This window comes from Ciconia boyciana, chromosome 2 (assembly GCF_034638445.1).
Source record: "Ciconia boyciana chromosome 2, ASM3463844v1, whole genome shotgun sequence".
Classification (NCBI taxonomy): Eukaryota; Metazoa; Chordata; class Aves; order Ciconiiformes; family Ciconiidae; genus Ciconia; species Ciconia boyciana.
Window position 1 is genome coordinate 73,908,307 of NC_132935.1, and position 24,613 is coordinate 73,932,919.

The following is a 24,613-nucleotide window of genomic DNA, read 5'->3' on the forward strand; positions in this document are numbered from 1 at the left end:
AGGAGTTTTTATGCATGCAGATCATCTGCTGGCACATCTCAGAGGTTGAACAGACGCAAAGAACAATATTCATTTATGCTAAGTGCTGACTATCTGAGCTGGACTTGTCATGCTTTGAAGGCACTAGTTAAGTCCTTCCTTCGGACACACATTCTCTGCTTTCCCCAGGTTTTGGGGAGCTACTCACATACACTCACAGCAAAATTTGGTCATCCCCTGTCCCTGGCCAAAATATGATCTGCAGCATAAACAGAGAGAGTGCCACTCACTTATTGACAGCTGCCTTTCAGCTTCATAAAGCCTTGCCTAAGTGCTCTAGCTTGTCTCTACTGGGTGCTCCTCCACGTGATGTCTGGATGACTTGAGATGTCCTGCCACCTGTGTGAGGAGTGGCATCAGCTCTTTTCAGAAGCCTCCTTGATGAGAAGTTCATCAAATGTGCAGTATACTGTGGTGTGAAATCACCCGGAGTCCCTGGGAGAGTTTTCAGGACCTTCTTCTAGAATTATTGGGTTTGGTCAGGCTGGGTTTGTTGTGTTTGTTTTTTCATTTCAGCTGTGCTGTATGAACATCTGGGCAAACACTTGTGTGCTCAAATAGTCATTGGCATATTGTATTGAGATGCAACTGGTCTACAATTAAATACTAAACCCCTTGTTTACACACAACGAAATCACAGCAGTTGCAACTACTCCAGCTGACAGGTCAGCAGTAATCAGTCCCTTATAATCTAAAAGACATACATTTTAGATGGCAGGGATATTTTGTAGCCTCATACACAAACTTTAAAACTTCAGAGGTGACAGATAGAGAATACTATCATCATTAAAGAAAAAAAAAAGTCTCCAAAATCTCATGGTCTACTTCAACTCCAATTACCCTCTGGGCATAACTATATTCATGAGGTCTATCACAGCCAGAAACTTCAGCCAAAAGTTCTTTCCAAAGCTGTGGATAATGTCATTTCTGCCAAGTATAAGTAAAGACTTTGAAAACACATGCCACAAGGCAGTTATCCTGCAACCACAGTCCTCTCAATTAAGAGACCTGAATTGGTTGGTTGCAACATTTGAAATGGTGACAGGGCTGCTCTTAAGGATCATGTATTTTTTAAGAAGTCATTTGCTATGATGTGCTACAAAGTCAAAGTATCTCAGAAAAGGATCTATAGTGGAAAATCGACTTAAGAATAATGTAGGCTTTAACGACAGCCAGAAATTTTCTGACATTGCTGCACTCAAGATTGCGTTCACTATAATGGGAACAAGCAAAGACGGCCTCTTTTCCTCGTTGCTGTAGCAAAGTGCCATTTTATACTGTAGTCATACTGAATGCAAGCATCCTTCAGTCCAATTCAACATTGGGCTCTCGATAAGTAACCGTGACGAAGTGTTATATAAATAATTCTGTATCTAATGGTACTACAGTCTACTCTGAAAGGCATTTACAGCTCCAATACACAACGATGTCTAATGTGGTTCAAAGCAGAAGGAAGAAATTATCTTCTCCATCAGTTTGTGCTGTGAGGTCAAATTTCAACTTAAACCTGTAGCTCATAAAAGTGTAAGAAAACCTTATGATATCAGAATAAAGGAGTAGTAATTGAAACTCAAATTCTGTTTTCTGCTTATCTGCCAAGTCAACAGAGCTGAGTAGATATAATTGCCTGCAAAATTTAATCCATCACCTATTCAAAAATTATACATCCATTTACATAGTCCAAAAACATTATGTCAGAGCAATCTGTTTTAAACTTCCTTTTTCTGAGAGAGTTCTTGAACTCTTACTGTGAGTATGGGTATTAGCAGTAGCATCTTATAGTCTTTTTGAAGCACTAGTGTTACCTATAATTTTCCATATTGTCTTGGTCTAAATGAAGAGGTGACTTATGGAATTCTTTGGCTCACTTGATTTTGCTTCTGGATTTCAACAGCTGCAGTCTAGTGAACATAGACTTCTAAATTTGACCATTTTTCTTCCAACTTCAGTTTTTCTAGGTCTCAAAGTCCCAGTGAAGATATGTCAATAAGCAAACTGTAGATAATTAATTATTTCTTTACATGAGCAGTTCGTATTCTATTATGTCCTTATATCAAGATTGGCTTGGCTTTCCAATCTATCACATCCATAACTTGACAGAAAGTGAATTTTCTGTTACATTAATACCTTTGAGGTATTAGAATGGTCCCAGGGTCTTAATTAGTACAAAGAAAGTAAAAAGCTTCAAACCTTTTGAAAATTAAAATCTTGATTTTGTTTTTTTTTCCAGATTCTTAACACTTTCTTTTATATTTCTCAGAATTTCAGAACTATTTTTTGAACTTTAAAAATGTAAATTTTGTTTGAAAACATAGAATCAGATTTTTAAAAACAATCTCTTTTTTTTTTTCCAGGAGGGTCACCAAGACTGACCACCTTTCCAAACAGTGCTGGTTTTAGTTTCCTCACCAAGAAATTCCAAATCAGTTCTAGTTACTTAGATTTTGCAGACTGAATTCCATAATGATCCCCTCCCCCCCAATTTTTTATCTGAGTTTTCTGATGAGTTTTACATTCAAGTTCTCCTTTTCAAAGTCTCTACATTTGTCTGTGCCAGTAATCATAGAACCTAGTCAGAAAATTTTCTGCATGAAATAGAAAAGAGCATCTTTATCTTCCTCATTTGCTAGCAGCAGTTTCTGTACTGGATATTAAGCTAACATTAGAAAATGAGTATTTCAACCCAATGGGCCTGTATGTGATTACTTATTTCTGGATCCCAGGAAGAAAGCACAGAAAGGGAGCACAGCGATATTAGTTGGGAAATTGTGTGTCATCAGGGGTCTGCTACGAGGGTCTGTTCTCACTCCTGGGTCAGCACTCTGGTGTCAGAGAGGAAATTTATAGATCATGTGCAACGAATTCCTGGAACCTATTGCCAAAAACTTATTAACAGAAACAAAAACACAGGACAATGAGTAACTGGAACATTTAAGCTGATCAAAGAGAAAGCCAACCACTACCTACCTGGAGTCAGAAACATTTCTCAAGGACACTTATTCTCTTCGTACTCTGACTTTGCAAGAAAACTACCCTGAATACTGTAAAGATGGCAATGTTGTCAGAAACAATATACCTTCTGTAAAGCTTTTTTTAGAGTTTCCTGCAAATTGTGGTCCTTATATGCAGAAAACATATACATTTTCTGCATTGCAGTAAGCCAGCTTTCTCTCCGCAATTATACCCTTTTCACTGCCAAGGAGAACGTTAAGCTGCTAACAGTCTGACTGGGGAGACCACAGAGCTATTTGACTCTCATCTTCCTATTTCCTCTGATTAGCTTTGGCGGCTGGGGATGAATTGCATTAAACTTTGCCTGTATCTGCTGACCCAGACGGTTTATTAAGAGAGAATAACTTCATCAGGGTGGACAAAGAGTGACTGAAAAAGGAGCAAACACTCCCAAGTTTAACCAAAGGTTCCGTCAGTGATATTTGTGAGATCCCTGACTACGAGGGGAGCGACCAACTGCACGTTTCATTGAGTGTTCGGAACAGCCGACATAATCCTGCTCTAATTTCTGCTTGCTTGGGGGAGATACACATTTGCAAAGTCCTCCCAGCTGATGACTGAAATACTTCTTACCAAGGTCTTGTGCAACATAAAGCATGGTGCAGCCATCTCCACAATATTCAACCCCCCTTGAGACGAGAGGGCTCTCTGCGCTTTCTTGCTGAGGTTAAAAGACTCTTTGGCATCTTGTCTGCAGCCTCCAGCTTGTTCTGGTCCTCGCCCTCATCAATTCAAGTAGCACTGTATCAATTTTTTTAGCCGTCCTAAGGGTACAGAATGTTACTTGAAGGAGCCCTAAGGCTACTTTATGTGAGGAAAAGGGAAGAGTATCCCTTACCAAGGAGAATTGCTGGCCATTTCTGCGCCCACTGCTGCTTTAATATAGACGTTGAAAACAGGAGAGCCGGAGGCCACAAAACTGATGATGCTCACCCCAGCAAGAGTCCTGTACGCTGATCCCAGAGGCTGAGGAATCCAGGCTCCTTCTGCTAAAGACACAGGTGCAACACCAGCTGAACCACAGCTGACCCCATGTACCCCAGTCAGGATTTTACTATAGCCCAGCAAGAGGCGATGCTCTCGCTGCCACGCACTGTAGTAATTTGTGATTGTCTGAAGGCAGCGAGGCCCAGAATGGCTCCTTTCTGTGACCTTTGCCTCATTTATGTTGCATTTGAATTTTTGGTGCTCACTCCAAAAAAGACATCTGGGAAATTATCAAACTCTTTTAAAACAGATTTTAGATAGCCTGCTTAAGGCAAATCCACCTAACACTCAGGAAGTGTATGATGCCCCTCTCTTATCCTCTCTCTTTCTACACACTGCCCTTCTCTCCTTATAGTCACACAGGTCATAATCCATCCCTTTCTTGTTTTCATATGGTTTAATTAATACACATCTTCTCTAAAAGTCTTTTTACCTTGCACATTCACCTAAACATCCCCTTCGCAGCCTTCAAACTTACTACTGCATCTGGGCTTCACTTAGTCCAACACTTGAAGGGTTGCTGCTAAAATGGTCTTTTTGGTTTTCTTCGCTGGCTTCACCTGTATATCAAAATAAGAATCTTGTCTTTGTCATTAAGGCTTTCCCTCGCTTATTCTTACCCAGTACTGCTGACTGGGATGTTGAAGGTGCTTTCCTTTTTGTTACCCAAATTAGTTCATTCCTTCTCCTCCAGTGTCCTTTCTGCAGGGAGGAGCCCTCTTTGATGGAGTCTGAGTTTTCACATGTGCCTTGGTATTACCCTTTACTGGGACTTTGTGAGCTTATGATGTCTAAACACGTAAGAAGCTGTGATTGTAGAACTGAATGCTAAGAACGTGTAAGAAACAGGTAACGAACTGCTGATCCATATCCCAGTGGACTAGGTCTTCTGCCTCATCGCTGGTTGGAGTGCTCACTCTCTGAAGTACACAAAGAGCAATGAGCCTTGCTACTTTCTGACACTGTTAATCTCACTTACCAGTAAATCCTTTGCACAAGTTAAACCACTCATATAACCATCTCATTGCCATTCCACCTTGCAAAAATATGCTCAGAAGTCAAAATAGCAAGTTACCAGATTACAAAATCCACTTGCATATTCAAAAATCCACTTGTGACGTGCTATAAGCACAAATATGCACACAGATGCACTCCCCACAGACAATTTATACGATGTTGCTGAGAGGTATTTGAAAATATGAATATTTAGCTTTTACATACCTTAATGTAAAGCCCACCCTCAGATTAACTAATATCAAGTAATCACAACTTTACAAATGCCCTGATTACCTTTAGAAAGATTTATAGCAGGTTATTGAAGAATAAGCAATGAACACATCATTCTATGTGCCAACCAACTCATTCCCACCATAGGAAAGGAAAAAAACCTGAAGATGGTGTAAGTTAACATTGCATGGATGGTGCAGGTTTGGAGAAGGAACTAGTACATTCAGCAAAATTGCATGGTAAGAAACTTCTTACACCAGTAGTTCTTAAGACCAGCCTTAAACTTACTGGTTTCTAGTAATACATCTACCACTGTTTGTCTGTAAAGATGTGGTAAAGAATTTTGTCACAATGATAGAGTTTCTACTAAAATTTTATTTTCCTATGAGGAAATTTAATGGTTGTCATGTTCCATAGTAAAAAAAAAAAAAAAAAAAAAAAAATTGCAAGTGACTGCTTCAGGTTGCTTTGTTTTCAGACTTTGCAGTGTTTTGGCTTCTAAAAAGATGTAGAATTTCCAGGCCATATAATTTTGGATGCTAGCTGTGTTTTGTCCCACATGCTTGTAATCTGAACACATTTGAGATAATTTCTCTGGAAACAAGGATTCACTCTTGGTTTTCAAGCTATAGTGTGCTATCCGTTCTTGAAAGAGAATTCCCCAGTGAAACTGGTGAGGTTAAAATGATTTAGGGCCTTTTTGTCAGAGAAACAATTCAATTTTCCATCAAGTTTAACATTCTAATTATCTTTGGGGGCTTGATTTAACATCACTGAAGCCCATCAGGCTCTTTCCACTGCTCTCAGAGCCAATAGCATCAAATTTTCATTTGGCTTTGGTCACTACCGCCTGATATTCAATATACTTTCTTTATCATTATACTCACAGCTAACTTTATATAGATCATCACTGTTCACACTTTGATCATTTACATTACTTACTAACCTGCGCAGCTATTTTTCCCTATAATTAACGCAGCATACTTGTGAGGTGTTCCAGACAAACCTATGTGAAGGCGGGCTACTTTGCGTTCAAATAGGTATCTTGGCATTTTGCAAGAAGAGGTTTCTTTCTTTCTTGACTTTGCTATGAGGTCAATAATTTTCCATAAGTTTATGTGGGGAAAAAGTTTGTTGAAACGATATCCAGGGCCTCTTTTTAACAATAATTTTCCTTTGCTATATCTTGCCAAGATTATTTAAGCCTCCCAGTGCATATTTATAGGAAGTTTGGACAAGGATAGAAGGAGGATTCATTTTTTTGAGCTCTCGTTCAAGAGTCTGAATATTTCATTGCTTTATTAAAAAGAAGAATTTTCACCCTGCTGTAGCTTTTGGATACCTGAACGAAATGTGTTTTCACAGGTTACTCCAAGGTTTTTAGTACATTTATATCCAAATGCAGTCACAGCACATGCCAAATAAATTCCCGTGCCTTTGTGGTGATGGATACACTCCAGAGCCTTTGCCACCTGTTGGCCACTCACCTGAGCCCTGCTCAGCTCTGGAAGGGCTTTGTGCTCCCCATACCAGGCAGAAGATTTCAAACCACTGCTGCTAAGCAGACACAGGGCTCTTCCAAGACAGGCTTGGCTAAGTTGCCTTGAGACAGATCCAGTACACTGTTTACTGGAGGCTATGACATGGCTTTGACCTCACCTTTGCCTTCAAGTTTGTCCAGTTTCAAGTGCCATTGGATTTCATGGATATTTTCTTTTTCTTTGTTGCTTGTTAACTACTGGTCTTCTTGTATTACCTTAAGCATGGATCAAACAAAGGAAAATATATATAAAAGTTAAGACTAGTCATTATGTCTGTTGTCTAGGCAGAGAGATCTGAATGCTCACCAAGAGAGGGCTATAAACTTATTTGTAAGATTTTAACGTACGCTTAAAGCGTTTCTGGTCATCATTACAGAAACAATGGTGCAGGATGTGGCCGGTGATCCTGGGAGTCCCATTTGGGACACCGAAAGGGTCTCACCCTCCCCAGTGCTGGTACACGTCTTCTGTACGTTGACACGCTCCATGGTGTTTTCCAGATAGATCCAGATAAATAATAAACAAAAGGCTCTTGACTCAGCTCAAGCAAGAGAGCAAGCTTGGTGGAGTGGTGGGAGAGGGGTGGGCGCTGGGGAGAACAGCCCCCTCTGACTCCCGGAAACTGAAAAGCAATATTATTCAGCAGAGTACCTCCGCAGACGGATGAGTGCTGCTCAAAAATAATCATTCAGGAGAAGCTGGGAAGAGAGGCCTCCATTGGCATGACACCTCACGTAGACCGTGTTCCTTTTGGGATTTCCCAGCAGAGGTCCGTCTCATCAGATAGTTGACTAATGGAGCACAGCCGTCATTCTTCATTTCCTGTGAAGAAACTCACAAGAGGTAAAGCTTCAAGAACAGTCCTCTCCCTTTTCCAAACTGCATTCCTATCAGAAAACTTGGAGAAGTTATAATAGGAAAAAAATGTATTTTTTTCTTTAGTTGTGTGTTCTCAAACTGTTCTGAAGGGTCTATAAACCAGGGCATGCAGCTGTGCAATGGATAATCTGCATACTTACTCGTTCCCTGACTACAGGCCAGAGGCTTCTCCGTGACAACATATGAGTTCTGACTGGGCACCAGGTCTGAAAAATATATGTACGCATTGTCATTGCACATCTGGAATTTAGAATTGCTAATGGATATGCTGTGATAGAAAAGAAAAGTGTCTGGCCAATAAACTTGGTTTATATATTTATTTTAAAAAGCATTACCACATTTCTGGCTAGTAGCCTTTCATCCTCTAGACTTTACACCAGTGCATCTGGAATGCTAAGCAGCTCTTTCAGGGATGCAGCCATATCCCAAAAGGCACCTTTTTTATTTGAAATAACTTTAGAAACTAATTAAAAAGGAGGAAGGTGGTGCTTTTCCCTATGGAGGCTTACATACCTAGCATTTTATAACAGCTCCAACAATCTCAGAAACCATAGGTGAAAATTCTCTCTCAGACTCTCAGTTAACCTACTTGACCTTCCAGGATGCTGCTGCGAACATGCGTAGCTGTCTTTGAATAATGTATTTTGACCTTATTGGTTGTGCAACTCTAACAAGCAATTACTTGCCAGTAGCTCGTTGCAGGACTAGCAGTGGAAATCTGAGCACTTTGAGTTTCGACATGTCACTTTGACCCCCCTCCTCATCGTAGTCACCGAACCTATGGGCAGAGCAGATGCAAGAGTCCCTGTGCTACGGCTCACCCTCCGTAGGGCCGGGGATGTCCCATTTGTCAACTCAGTCTCTCTCAAGTGCTGGGAAATTGCAAGAAAAGAAAGAACCAGACACCAGCAAATAGAGAAAACTGCAAGACCATTGCCTGTTCCGGCGCACTGATAGGTGGCCACCAGAAAATTACATACCACAGCGATGCATGAAATGTATTTCAGCCAAGTTAAAGGCATGTCTCGTTTACTGGCCACCTTTACAGTTATGAAGCCCTGGCAGACACAGTGAGTGTTTCACATCTTGATGCAGAGGCAATCTGAAATGCTCCCCTGCACACAAGTAGTCTTTAATTTTATTTATATTTTCTTCTATAAACCTCATACCTTTATGCAATGTGCTCTGTGCACAGAGTATTTTTAAGACAGGAACCGACTCCGAGCCAATGGCAGCAAGCAGTAACCCTGTATGTTTAGTGAGGATTTGAAGGGCGGGATTACTGAAATCCTTAAGAACCAGAGACATTTTCATTTTCTTCACTCAAGATTAGGAATTAGGCTTAAACTGCAAAACAAGGGGTAAAAGACCAGCTTTTTATGATCAGACCACCCAGACGGTTTAATGGCAGCTGTTTTGTCATCCACATGGTGGCTTTGCAGGTACTGAGGATACGGGAAAACCAACCCATGACCCCCCTTCCCACCCATTTCCCACCAAGGCTCCCATGATTGGCATCATCAACAAAACCAGAACCAGCCCAGTCAGTGCTTTATAAAGCTTTATTGCAAGATGTGTTTACATAATGCTGTAGAGGTGAGCTTTTTAACTACTTATATCAAGAAATTCTGGACACAGGTCTGCGGTCAGTTTTCCATATTGACCCTGCATGGCACAGAAAAAAAAAAAAAAAAAGTGTGATTGCATCTTTCCAGACAGTAAAGTGGGGAGAGTGGGGGGAGACGAGGCAGATGAGGGGTGTGTTAAAAACAAAATCCCCCTGGTTTACGCTAAATGTGACAAAGCTTCTGACGGATCAATACAAACGGTAGGTGAGCTTCGTGTGTAATAAAATCGTAAAGAGTAATTCAAGTTCTTTATGAAATAAAACTGAGAAACAAAAAATGCAGTTTCATGGACAATTAAATTTAACATAAAACAAATTTACCTAAAATGAGAAAACAACAAACAAAACCAAAAACTCAACCAAAAGGACCTGTAGATAATATCTCTGACCATGCATGGCTTGGTTTTTAAATTACAATTCACAGAATAACACTGCTGGAAAGCCTATTTTACACTATGCTACACAGAACACGAAAAAACATGAGTAGTGACATTTACACAATTTTACAGTATTTCTCCCTCGTCTAAGAAACACATCCTTTTCTACTTTACATTTTTTTACAATTCCCAGCTCACAAAAAAGGACACTATATGCGCAAAGACAGTCTTTAAAAAGGAGAAATGCACCCAATGCTACAAATAAACCTTTTCTTTCACAGAAGCCTCTGTATTAGATAGTGATTAAACAAAATAGATCTCTACCTGCCACTCAATGTGAAATGGACTAATTAGAAATAATTTTAATTTTTTTTTTTTTGAGTAAACATAAAACTATACAACATCTCTGAAACTCCTTGAATTACTTGCTATGTAACTATTAAACTGCTTGCCAAAAACCTCTTGGGATCGTATCTGAAATGCCAACTGAGCCAGTTGCTGCCCCAGTCGAAAAAGAGGAAGGTAGGCCTTACATGTTGTTCAAGTGTTTGCAAATCATTTTCAACAGTTACCCATAACCAAACATTTTCTCTTTCAAAAATGCTTCGGTTTCTTTTCCTTCGGAGCCTGTAAGTACCTGGCAGGTTTCCCTGCGGAGAAACATCAACAGTCGTAGTCCTTACGGCTTAGGCAAGCGTTTCTTGCATCCCAATGCTGGAAACACAGAGCCGTCATCTGAACACGGCTCGGGGTCAGGCTCTCTGCCTACGCACGCAGAGGCGCAACCCGCCTCGAAGGCAACGAGAGGAGCGGTACGCGTGTCGTGAGCGTACAGGAGCGAAAAAGAGAGAGGAATATGCTCGTGCTTCTGTCTGACACCGCGTCCCTCTGCATCCTTTCGGTAAAGGCAGGCAGCATGGACACCTGCCTATGAATTGTAGCGGGAGGATAAAGGATGGGAAACTGGTAGGCTGCCACCTTGTCCCCATTTCATCTCAGTGAAAGCAAAGCGTTGTAAAAACAATAACCACAGGGCATACACACACCTGAGCCCAGACTACTACCATCGGTCAAACCTTTTCTAAAGCATTTTGGATAGACACTTCCTTCTGTTACAGTACCGGGGATGCCGGTGCAGAGTGGATGCCGGACAAAAGGAACCATTTACTGCACCTACAGTGGCATCGTGCTCCTTAGGTTTGCAGTAGATGTTGCAGTCCTCACTTGCGACTTTTCCACGGCTGTTAGCGTATGTTCAGAGCATAGCCCACCGGGGACTTACGGTGCTGTCCTGCCGCATTATCCAGTACCTTCAGGGGGAATGGAGCACCTTGCAGGAGGCTGTTGCTGTTCAGTCACATCAAGACTCTGACTCCAAATTTCTGTTAAATCAGGGTAGGAACTCTTATCTAGATATTCACATGTGACTTTCTATTAAGCTAAAGCCAAAGTCTTGTTTACCTACAAATCTGATGCCTTATTTTGCTGACAGGGTCAATCGGTACGGAGATTTACAATAAAAAGGGGTCAAAAGAGAAAAAGAAATGTATTTTGAAAACTGCTTTTGATGCTGTTTCCAGTATTTATTGGAGCAAGAAAGACCCTCATTAAAACACCTTTTTTTTTGTTGATTTTGGATTATGGACAGGGATCTATCAAACAGAAGGGTCACACATAGCAGCCAAGGGGCTATAAAACACCTGGAATCCATGAGCCTGGTGCCTGGCCTTACTGAAAGGTGAAGAGTGATGAATTTGATTTTTGTGAGGGATCTTTCACTCTCGATTGTGGCACACAGCATTCCCTGGGGGTGTTTCTTCACCACAGCCACATAACTGCTACTGAAAGCTATCCCTCCGATGGGAGCAAGGGCATACAAAGTATTTGTATGCAGTCTGCTTTTAAACACCAAGGGAGATGAAAGGAAATTAGGATAGCTTCCCTTTGTCGGCCATTTCATATGCTAAAGTTTACCTCGGCATCCAAATCAGGAAGGCATTATGGTGGTAGACGGACAGACAAGTTATTGGCAGCAGATGGGTGCTGAAATGAACACCAGCAGCAACTCTGAGAGCTTGGTGGAGATACAAAACTCTGGGCACTACATTTGCAGCTGCCTGGTACTATGAGAAAGAGAAGAGAGGTAGTTATTATGGCTGCAAGTGTTTAAAACCAGCCTTCATGGATCTAAGTGAGAAATGGGAACATGTGTTACTACATCGTGTTTCCAAGACCTTTATATTTGTCACAAAAACAACCCATATCTCACACACATTTTAAAACAACTGTTACATCCTTACGGTGGGCTCTTTTGCTGATGGAGGGGCAGGCAGCAACTCAAAACCTGAAGGTTACAACCTGATTAGACAGGCAGACAAAGGCATGCAAATATAACCAATTCCTCCATTTCCTCTGGAATCCACTAGTTAGATGAAGGGGAACAGATGTTATTCCCACGGTCAGGACATGCTCGCAGACTCCGGAGGAAATACTGCCACCTTACAGATCAGCACGTTGGGCTGCTGGCCATTTTTATCAGGAACCAAAATGGAAATCTTTCCCGTAGTTATTGCAGTGTTACTGTGTTTGATGATCTTGTTGCAATAAACATTGAGGACAGTGGAATTAATCTGACTGTATACTACTGCATAAACAAGACCAAGTTATCCTTCAGAAAAATTGGTATCGGTTTTACAGATAGAGAGCAGGAACAGAAAAACAAACATAATGGAAAAATAGACAAGGAAGAATATGCTTCACATGTAAGACACTTGCATCCAGAGAATCTGAAAGAAACCAGCTTTTTTTTCTGAACTTATTCTAACCCCATACCCCATATTTAATTTTCTCCTTGATAAGGAGCATATGAAGTTTTGCACAATTTTTTCACAATTCTTGGCAAATACATATGCCCAACTATCAGTAATTCATCAGCTATGTTATGTTTCAGACACAGATGCTGTACTATGTCTAAATGAAACACAAATTTGTTTCCTGTTAGCAAGTGGTCACCAACAGCCACCTACTTTGCACATTCAGCATATTTTAATTAAAATATTCAGTTTTAAAAACTTGTTTGATTTTCTCCCTCCAATCAAATATAGGACCTCTGTCAGCATAAATGCATTTTGTTGCATTTTTGCTTCTTTCATCACTTCGCAAGTATCACAGTTCAACATAGCCATTACATTCAGGGTGTCTTCCTCTTGTTTCAGACTTCAAAGACCTCCACAAACCCCCATAACCTTCATTTCTTTGTTCTAAGCATCCTTAAGAGAGATTTTAAAAGTCCATAATGGTGAGAAGCACATAAAGATCCACTTTAAAATCCAGATGCTCATAGGTCTTGCTTATTTTACAGCGAAATTAATTATATGCCACTTCTTTCTGTTTCCTAACCATCTTCCTCCTTTCCATAGCTTTCAAATACACAACACATTTTATTAATTACACAACTACTGCCTTCTGCCAACTTGTAAAATTGACTTTTTAACAAGCTGAGGGGAAAACCACATCAAACTCAATGCTGTCCTTAAGAACCTTTGCTCATTAGTGACTTTTTACTCCGTGGACTTTGACACGTGAAGATCTAAGGCATCGGCAGATAAAGAATGAAACATTATGATCGAGACGGTGGACAGCATAGATAGGATGTTCAACCGCAGATGCCATTGCAGTGTTGTCAGCTACCTGGTTCTCTCATCACCTGGATGCTGTGCTCAATGCGATGTGATGGATGACCGAAGTTTCAAAGGTTTATTGTGTTTGGTTCAACTATCCTGAACAATCTTTAGCGATTATCCTGTCCTTAATGAGAGCAGAGTAGAGTAACTTGAAGTACCTGACCTAGCTTGGGTGCCAGAAGCAACAGAGCTATGGCATTAGGAGCCCAGCATAGACTATTAATTAACCCTACTTTTCAAGTGTGTTTTGCAGCCAAAATCGAACCCTGTTACCATGACTAAGTGGCTGCAGCTCCCCAGTTAACTAGCTTGAAGAAAGCCTCAGCTGTTACTGCTGTGCAGACACACCCTTAATCTTAGAGGCTAAGGCAATGGAAAGAGATAACCTTGTGCATCCTTGAGGATCAATTGGCCATATACAGACTTTGGCTCAAAAAGTTCCCTTTTATGTTATTGTTGTCTGCAGTTCTCTTCAAGATGCTTCAGCACTGGCTAGGGTGACTGTTCAATTCATCTTCACTGCTGTATATGTCCTCCACTTAAAGGCAGATGAGTTGACTAAAGGTTCTTCAAACACACATGCTGAGGGCAGTTATAAAAGTCAGTTATAAAACGGTGAGATAAGGGCAAACATATTGGAGTGTTCACTGTGGTACCTTCTCCACTTGCATCAAGGATAATCACAAAAAAAGAGTAAAGAACAGCAAAAACACAGCAGGCTTTTAGCAGGGCCATTTCATATTCAGATCCATTAATTTGAAATAAAATCACCACCACATTATCTTGTAGCAGAGAAAAGCAGCATGAAGGGCACAGGCAAGTGAACAAAACTTCTTGATCTTAGCATCTGAATGCATTTATCGAGTATGTAAAGTTGTTGGCATAGATCTCTTTGAAACTGTACAAATGCACAGTACAGCCATAGCTCAACAAGAGGGAGGTATTCTGTGTCCTCTCCTCTGTGTGCATGCTGCTATGTACAGTATGAGTGTGTATTAATACATATGAATTCAGGATCCTAAACTTTCCACTTGTATTGCAGGCCATCTCCTGTCCCACAGGGTGAATCCCACTGAATAACACTGAGTTCCTACAAAAAGACATTCTTTTCCTCCTGTCCAGGTGGAACAGTAAGGCCCCAGAGTGAAAATCATGGTCCAGCTAGCTTCAGCAAGAGCATGATTTCACGCTATGACTGTATGTGTATAGATACACGCACACATGTCCACACATTTCCACACATTCATTCTGTACATATACAAAGGTACACATACATTTTTACATTCTTTGGTGGCAAAATAATTAAAAAAACCCAACAAACCACAGGGTTGCACAGACTGTGCATCTTTGCTTAATGAATCTGCTTCAGGAAAATTGGGGTTGCTGTAACAGGAGTTATTTTGCCTCTTTAAGGACTGTTCCTTGCATTGACAAAATGCCATACATTTACAATGACTAAAACAGGGCACAAGGAAAGCCAACGTAAACACAGCTCACATAATGACAGATAATTCAGAGAGAGCCCCCTCCTACCCACATCAACACACCATGAGAAGAAGCAGCCATATGCTTTCACCTACAAGCACTCAAATGCTTCCTCAGTTACTGTCCAGATGTTGTGCTGAGCTGTGGCACACCCTTCTTCTGCCCTGGCTGTGGGGTTTCATTTTTTGTTGCTTATTAAAATTGAACAAACAGAGGACGGGATGCTGGGAGCAGCAGAGGAGGCTGGCAGGTCAATGCCACACCGAAGGGTTGTCAGCCTGTGTGCTTCAGATGAACGGCTCTTCTTGTCGCCACCTCTGGGACATCAAACCTGCATCTCAGAGGTGCTGATGAGGCCCAGTGCTTTGGCTTCTTCTGGTGTCAGTCCGCTCTTTAGTGTCCTTCTCACTGGATAAATTCCATAAGCAGGCAAAAAAAAAAACAAAAAGAAAAACCAAAACAAAAAACAAACCAAACCAAAGAAAATGCAAACAATTAGAAGTGATAATTACACAAGATTTTCAGCTGAAACCAAACCTGTTAACATGCAAGCTGAGTCAAATCAAAAGTTGCTATGTACTCAGGGCCTCAAGTTCAGAAATATTGAGTAATGCCCTATGCCAAATCCATGGGAGCATCAAGTACCCAGCAACTCCAAACAGTCAGGCAAAAAGATATTTGTCATTTGACATTTAGTCAACAAAAACTTTCAAGGAAAAATACCACAGCATTTTAAGATTTTTTTTTTTTCCTCTGAAATTGTATCAGTTGATTTTCAGTCCATAGAAAGTATCATCTGCCCTATTATTTTATAGTTTCATAAAGATTTTTTAAAAGAGCTTTTGGATCTTTATAGGGCTCAATTGAATTTATCACTATTAAATCCTATGTGACCCTTTAAAGGTGTAAAAAAAACAACCCCTAAAGTTAAAAGATTAAAAATGTGACTATTTTATAGTCAATTCAAATCGTTAAAACTACTGTCTTCATACACGCTCCCCTTTCTTCTGTAATGTTCCCCTGTCCTAGTCCCATTTGTGTCATCTTTGCCATTAGTAGTCTGCAGCATTTTAGTTGAATTTAAATGATAAATCTAGGCCAAAATCTTGTTTCTCAATTTTCTGTAAAGTGTTCTGAACACTAGCCCTGACATAAAACTTTTAAAATTTGTGATTGCTTTTTTTATTCAGAAACAAGTGACTATGTGACTGCACACACTGAGCATTGTGTCCTCCTAGCTTAAGTGGTGCCATGATTTTCAGGTGGATGGGCTTTAGTTCAAGACACAAATGGGGTGTTCACTCCACACTTTGATGTTCCTCAAGTACAAAATGCACATTCAGAAGTTTAAGCTGCATGCAAAGCATAAACAATGACTCTATGTTGAACAAAATATATTTGGAGCCCCAAAATAACGGAGTCAAGAGGAAACTCTTAGAGAAACCAATTGCAAACCGTGGTTAAGGACTTCTTGCATCGCTATCATCTAGCACGATTAAGACTCCTAACTTATTGAGATATTCAGTCCATGTAACTGAAACTGGGTGGTCACACTCAAGGGTCTAGCAGCAGTGAGAGGAGGGAATGGATCGGTATAGAAAACAAGAGGATAAGAGAAAGGGAAAATATGGCATAGTTGAACATTTGAGACCATGCAGGTAGAACAAATGTGATCTATGTTTGATAGTCAAACCGCTTTCATCAGTTACTGAGGTTAATCAAATGGGCTGGGAGTGCCACATGTGTAATTGTTCCTCCATTATCAAACCCTTACTTGAAAGTTTTTCTTCAAGCCCCACTCCTTTCTTCTACAGTATTTGCATACTTATTAAACACTACTAGGAGTCTGCCTGGCAGCCTTTTATGATATCCGCTTTTTCCTACAATACGGATCAGCAACATCTTCCAAGTTTAACAATGCTTAGCTTAAAGCAGTACACGGTTAAATGCAACTAATAAAGCTAAGATTAAAAAAGACTAAAAAAGTACTACCAGAAGAGCAATACACTTCAAAAAATGCTCCTGTCTCCATGGTGCAGAATACCCAACACGGAATTTTGAGGCAGTCCTCATCACTGGCACCCGTTTATACTTCTCAGATTTGATATCCAAATGTCCACAGTGACAAATGTTAATTTCTAGACATGAGCTATGAAATACCTTAGGGTCTTAAGGTCTCAGTGAATGCTTATTCACTGAGATTTCTGTGCTTATTTTCTGTATCAAAATGAACTATATCAGGAGTGAAAGAACAAATCCAAGAAAGCTGCAGTAGAAACATTTCTGTATTATTAAAACCGAAGATTTCCCTGTGCAGTTCACCTGCTTAGCTGCCTGCACTACCTCTCCCCTGCACATGTTTTTTTCTATACCCTCTATAACATGCAGCCAAATGCAGACCATAGCTAGCTTGGCCACCAGATAGCAGAGTCATGTTAAAAAATATGCATACAGGAGACCGAACTTTCACAGGATGACTGTTTATAGATGACATTATATCTTCCCACTGAAGGCAAAAGTGAACTGGAAAACCAAATGCAGAACAAATTTCCACATTTTGGACACTTTTGCAGAAGTGTCAAACCAAACGTATTCATGACTGCTCTCACACATATCCCCCAACTCTCTTCGACCACAATCACTCACTCGCATTCGCAAACCAAGCACAATAGCCATTATAAAACAAAGCTGTTTTTCTTGTCAGATGGTAAGGCAGGAAGAGCAAGGGAACAAGCAATTGTTACTCCTGTTTGTAAATGTTTGAGAGGAACTGACATGCTCTGCTAATGCCGGTCATGTACTGGAATAAGCAAAATTCTGGTCTTATTTATGGCAATGTAAATCTGGAATAACCTTCTTCAGGTCAGTACAATTACTACTGCACGAATAACTGGGCTGAGACTCTGTCTAACAACTGAAAGGGAAATGTGTAACTCCGTAACTTCCACCAAGCAGAATACAGTTGTTTAAATTCCGCCATCAGCCTGAGTGACAGGATTACTAGTCTACTAGGAAAAGCCAAATGGATTTACAATAACATATAGGTCTCTCTGAAGAAAATTACAGGAGTTTATTTTCAGAAGTCATAATTAGGAGTTAAAATACCACGGTAGAAACCGTCTTCACGGAAAAACAAGGAAGAAAACTAAGGAATCTTCTTTACATAAGCAAGACTTCTTTCTGAATCTCCAGATGCCTACCTGTCAAACATACTAAAGTCTTAGTCTGAGGACCTCGCGTATTAAACCTTGGATGACTGAAAAAAGAAATACTGTATGCAGCATGTGGCAAGGACAAGTGCCCTGTTCTGGGTATGACTCGCACAACGGAGACCAGCCCCGGGTTTGTACTTCTTGTGCCACTGCAAAACAAGTAGGAACGACAATACTCAACGAATTACTGGGACATACGCAGCTATAATTAAACAAACAATCTCTTTACATCCCTCAGTTAATTGTTCTCACTTACGTCAGCTCTCCCATAATACAGAGAAAGGTAACTTGGATTTAAGATATTCCAGTGACCTAAGCTTCTAAGGCCAGCAGTTAGGAGAAGAGAGCTCCAAACAATGTAGGACTTTGGTGGTCATAATGAGATTGTCAAGAAAATAGTTAATAAAAAGCAAAGATGTGAAGAATCTTTTCAGTGACAGAATGGTTCCCGTAAACACTGATGGCTGCTGACCTGTATAAACTAAGTGTGTGGGGTGAATACTACAAAGTACTGTGACTCCTGGCAAGATTAAAGCTGTTCACCATCAACAGGCAACCAGAAGGATAACAGCTGACGGAATCATGGCCCAGACTCCAGTGAGTGAATTCTTGCCCCTACAATGCAACAGGCCAGTCTGACACAGATGAATCCACTTGTAGTTTGAAGTATTTTGTACTTAGGGAGAGGAAAGTGGCCTGATAAAGGGTCTCTTTATATAAAAATTATATCTAATACGTGCAAATTAGTCACAGTACATTTCCGTAGCTGAAGATACAGTGGATGGATGCAGTATCGGTAGTAACACAAGAACAAGTTCCAGCCCCGCTATTCTCTGCACTGGCTCGTGGACTGTGGAGGCTTGTGGGTGATGAAGTCAGGAAAAAGCTGAGTTATCTACAGGAGCAGGGACTCCTCTGGGAGGTGGGTGAACCTTGTCTTGACATGCTGTTAAGCAGATGTCCTCAGATATTTGTCTATTTCCTCATAAAGCGCTTGGTAGGGTTCCTCTACCTCAGGAAAGGTCATGAACATGTTCAGTCATCAAAATTGAATGCAGAGAGATATTTTCCTTCCATGTTTTATAGGCACTGCAAAATTACATTTCTCAAGCTAGATCTTCACTCTCCCCTCTTCACTGAACTCTGTCGTGTCTCTAACTGGACTAGACATAATATCTTGGCTTGTAAAACTCTTGGCCTGCTGCAGATCACATTAAACTGAGTTATGGAATGTATTTTGGAGGCATTGACAATAAAAATAAGACTTTAAAGTGACCTTTTAGGTTCTTTAAGCAATTTTTAAAACATTTGCTAAAGAAACATAACATAGAGAGAAAATAACTTTTACTCTTGTCACAAGCAAGGCCTGCTGAGATCCCATAACCAAGAAACTAAATGTTGTTTTTCTGGGGTCAGAGGGTATGATATTCTTTGTTAATCGGGAAATCTAGAATTTTATTTGATATCCTGGCAGAATGTAGTGTGCTTATAATGAACTCAATGAATTTGACTCTGCCTGTTGGGTCAAAATCTACACAGATACATAGCCCTCACAGTACCCTGGGAATGTTTTAAAAAAGAGTAATTCCCTAAGTGTAGCTTTGTCAGAGAATATAATAATCTAGGGTTTGGTTGTTTTTCTTAAAGAGCAAATAGCATTCCTAATTTCCCCTCCCCCTACCTTTTTTTTTTTTTTAAGATGCAACGAACAGCAAAGATCAGTCTGGCTGGCACCATTTACTCTTGCATTTGCAATGGCTTTTGGCATGTGTGTCCACACTTGTATGGATTAGTCACTTGAAATGCAGAATAGATATGACAATTCTCCTGCTCAAGAAGTCACAGAATCAGTGTCATTCCTATTACAAAGATGTGGCAGCCACAGAATTTTCCTTTGGTCCCAGCTGCAAAGGTCATGCAGCTGCTAGCTGCTGATTTGGAATGAAGAAAATTCCAGGTGGCTATAAATTACACAGCGAGGACAGCAGGAAGGGCAGATTATAAGAGGCAATACAGGCCAGCTCCATCGTCTCACTAAATTTCATGTATCTTAGTTTTATTTTCTGTTACCAATCCACACCTAGCTTGCACACTCAGTCTATTTTCTCATATATTTATATTTAACATATTCTCTTGGACTTCACTCTAATGAGTCCAGCAATTGCAATTTGCAACTCAAAAGTTCAATCCAGTCAGTCTTGCTCATATTCTCTTATTTTAATCCTTTTCCACATTTGTGTATTTTTATGTCACTATCTATATAAGTTATATTTATGTTTAATTATGCATGTATCATTGCTTAATACGACTAGGCCTAAATGCTTAATAAAAATACTAAAACATTATGTGCAGAGGTTTTCTTACAAGGATTTGTAGGTAAACTTTTGGATTTTATCATGCACCTCTATGAAGTACAGCCAACCGAAATGTGGTCTTTGTCTGGGTCATCCGCATAGAAAGCTCCAGGAAACAACGTATTATGTATTATTATTGCCCTGCAGCTTTGCTTTGAGTCCTGTCAGCACTTCACACATGGCACAAGTCTCTCCGAACAAGAAATTCTGTAGTTCACAACCATCTCCTGGTGCAACTTATGGTGGCTGTGACATAAAGAGGAGTCTAGCAGTGGAAAAGGACAAAGTGGCATTTTGTAAGGAAAACTTAACTTGTCTTTCATCTCCAGGTGGCTTACGTTATAGGGAACAAAAAGTAACATTGCTTTAGAGAATCTGGGCTGCATGAAGACCATACTGGTTTTAAAGTAGTATTTAACATGCAGTTGAAACTGTTAGAGTTTCCAACTTTATGTATTTCACAGATCATCATTTAACATAGTCCCAACAGTAAAGCCGAAAAGAAGATTTAACTCCTTCCTTGAAAGCCTTCTATGACAAAACTCCCCTAATTTTTAGAACTTCTGTGAATTCCACTGTAAAAAGTTACTACTAAAAGCAATCCTGCTGCCAACCCTTTTGTCATTTCTCCCACGTAACTTCACTAGTCAGAAGTGAGTCCACTATTAATAGGCAAAGCATCAAGAGCATACAGCTCACCAACAACTGAGTCTGCATGTAAGCACTATATACTATTTTCAAGACCAGACTATACATTAACAATGCACAGGACAAAAAAAAAGGCAGGCGATGGGATACAGAAAGTAAGCCATCTAACACAAGTGTTCGGGGCATGCAGCCTTTACATTCCATTTGAAATTTTAAAAGGACTTAAAGTCTATTTTAAAGTGATCTATTATTAGATAATAGACTTTTGCTAAGGGGGTAGGTAGCTCAGGCTTATGAACGCAGAGCTGTCTGTTGGAGAGTGACTCGGCGGCGAAGTGTGACCATGTTTCACCACCCGGGTTCTGTGGAATGCAAATTAATTACCCCCATTAGGAATCCGTGCTGGGAAATAAACCAGTAAAGGGCGTCATTTCTACAAGCCCAATACATTAAAAAGAACTATGATCAAACCAATCTTGGAATTTTGCTAATCCGGTGGTGTTATTCTGCCTAGAGAAAGCTGTAGATATACATATATATGTTATTTTTTTGACACAGTGCTGGGGCAAGATAACTCAAAGTAGCTCTGTGCGAAGCATTTTTGTTCATCTTCTAAGAGAGACTTCCCTCCAAACACATTCGACACTTGCATCCAAGCGTAGCCAAATTCCTGCCTTCCCAGATCCTTGTGCTAAGCTCCTTCACGGCAGCAGAGGGCTCTCTCTGGCAGCTGTGATATCGCGATGCTCTTCTGGAAAGCCACATCTGAGATGGCTTTTGTTACTGCACTTCTTTTGTAAGGCAACTTGAAAAGCAAGCCTGTACTTCCCCGTCTTTTCTCGTTCTCAGATGAATTGCTTTCCATAACCACTCTGTGATCTTGTCAGCCAGCAACTCACTGCTCCTGATTTCTTACTGGGATGCTGAAAATCATCATCATCTTTCAGGAAAGAAGGATGATGTAAATAAGGAGTATATTGCTGACCAGAGATAAACTTGAAAGCTACTTTAGTATGGAAAGAAACCAAACAAAATACATATCCCTATCAACTTACTTAGGGCTAACAGGGTGCAACTCAACTATACATATTTTTTAATACTTAAAACTTACTTAAATTCCACTTTTGGGAATGAATCCTGTGTCAAGAATTCAAAACCCTTGAAATATACCTTTGAAATATGCCAACTAAAATGAAAACAGAGTGTGACGTAGATGAATTCACTGATGCGGTGAATGGCAAACTGGCAAAAGTGAAAACAACTATTTGTATCTCTTGTAAGGTGCAAACAAATGAAGTTTGTTTGCATTTCACAAGATGCAAGTTTTAGATCGAGATCTAAAATGAGATCTTAAGTTTTTTCTACAGAACTACAGTTGAAAAAGTACCAGAAGTGTACACCATAACAAAAGTATTTCTATAGAAAATGTCAATGCCAATATTCTGTGACCTGGGAACATGAAGTTTTATTTCCTACATATACTGACATGACTTGCTCTTTATCAGCTGCTCATCTCCTGCCAGTTTCTCCCACATTACCTTCAGCTTGTTCTTTCCTGCAATAAAGAAAGTGCCATTTGGCCAAGAAGAGACGGCCAGAGAAATTCCAGCACTTAGTAAATCCTTGTCTACAAGCCCATGGGAAGCTGCAGAGCGCTCCCTCTTTTTGGTTTTCCCATTGCTGGAGACACAGCACGAGGACGTGCCAGTGGTCTCCCTATACTGTAGGATCCTGCTGGGACACAGGCTCCACCTGCTACCAGGATGTACTCTCTGTTAAGACCAAAATCTGAGCAGTGGCTACCTCTTCCTCCACAGAGCAGCACATCTGGGTGGTCATTTAATCACATGAGGTGACAGCCACTCTAAAATCACTGGGGACAACCCATTATAGCAGCAGTTTTCTCCTTGTACCTACATCATGTCCTCTGTGCTTGTGGAATATAACATACATGAGCATGTGAATGTCTGTGCAGTGTTCAACATCTCTATCTTCTCCCTGTGAACTGAAATAAACAGGGATAAAAGACACGTATTTTTTGCAAACATTGCATATTTAATTCAGACTTCCCAGATCAATCCAATGACTTCTCATCTTTTTTTTAGTTGCTGTATTAAACAATGTTGCTCAATTTTGAGCAAATACTAGATTCCACAGTATCTCTAAATACCGGTACTGGAATCCAATGCAAAGTTAAGGAATGTACTTAATGGTGCAGGCTGGGTTAATTTTATATCTGACTTTCCTTATATAACAAAGATAAAGCTGTTTCAAGCAGAAAGATTGAGGATAGAAGCCCCAAAACAAATAAATTGTATCAGAATAAAATTCATTATAGAAATGACTCATAGATTCCTCTAAAACAGTGACTGGAAAATGAATTTAAGTCTCTTTTACAAGCAATTTTTTTACCAGAGTTTTAAACCAGGCTTTCAAAAAACCTTTTGTTTTGAAGACTACATCATGTAGAACTGTACAGAATGATGGCAATTTCACTTTCACAGTGCTAGGACCAGGCAAACACTCTTGAACAAAACTCGAGATATGAAAGATCGTTTGAAACTCATGGGGACTGCCAACAAAATACATCGGTACTACACATTTGAACAGTTAAAAAGCAGAATGTCTACCCCTGTCTGTCAAGATCAGTTATTTTAAAAGAAAGCTATAAAAATATATGTAATACATGTTGTAAAGCAGTAACTGAACACTCATAAATAAATATGTACCTACTTAGAAATGGTATTAATATCAACAATCACAATTATATATGTCATCAATTACAATTGACAAAGCTGAAAACATGGAACCAGCTATTCAGCCTCATGCTTCAAATAAATACACTGATTTACAACTACTAAACTCCATGATGAGACCTATAGGTTACTCAACTAAACCTACCTCTCCTGTTTGTTCTCCTACAGCTGTTGGTGCTGGCCTCTGGCAGAGATGAGATATGGGACTACGCAGCCCCCCCCCCCCCAGGTACATAAATTTCTACAACTTACTGTGGTCAACTGTATTTATTATTCATTCATTAACTATTATTAATAACTTTTACTTATTGTTTGTATTTTTATTTATTGTAGATCATGGAGTTTAGTTCTGTAATTTTTGCAAAGATCTTGCCATCCTAAGGATGAAAGACTGTATTATTTAAAAGGCATCCAAAAGACACTAGCTATCTTGGCATCTAATGGAGATAACGTTCCAGCTGCGAGAGTTTTAAGTACTTTATCTCACGTTCTGTTTTCTTTCAATAATTAGGTTTTTATTAACTGGGTATTGTCCTTCTGAAGGCTCAGTACTTTGTGTGAAGACAAACAGACTGTGATACTGAATACCACTGGTGATACATTTACTTTTTATAAATGCAAATAATTGTTGCTAAATGTGCATCAGTAACTAGATTACTCTGCCCCCTCCTCTAACTCCTGAGAGGATCCAGTTACTCAAACCCTAAATACTTAGTTGCCAATTCTAAGTGAAGTTGCTTGCCTTTAAAGCATTTTATATAGACTTTCTTCTTGTAAGGTTTTTAT

At 40.0% G+C, this 24,613-nt stretch overlaps 1 protein-coding gene across 13 annotated transcripts in view; it reads right to left on the reverse strand.

Moving 5' to 3' along the window:
• Nucleotides 1-9,258: 9,258 nt before the first annotated feature.
• FHOD3 (formin homology 2 domain containing 3) overlaps nt 9,259-24,613 on the reverse strand; it is a 414,659-nt gene continuing 399,304 nt past the window's right edge. For 6 of the 13 annotated variants that reach the window (XM_072852997.1, XM_072852992.1, XM_072852994.1 and 3 more), the window contains 2 exons: nt 22,989-23,076; nt 9,259-15,265 (listed from right to left, as the gene is read on the reverse strand). In XM_072852997.1, the coding sequence (XP_072709098.1) occupies nt 15,196-15,265; nt 22,989-23,076 (158 nt within the window). In that variant the 3' untranslated portion in view covers nt 9,259-15,195. The remainder of the gene's footprint in view (nt 15,266-22,988; nt 23,077-24,613) is intronic. The other 7 variants (XM_072852996.1, XM_072852995.1, XM_072852993.1 and 4 more) reach the window with 3 other exon arrangements.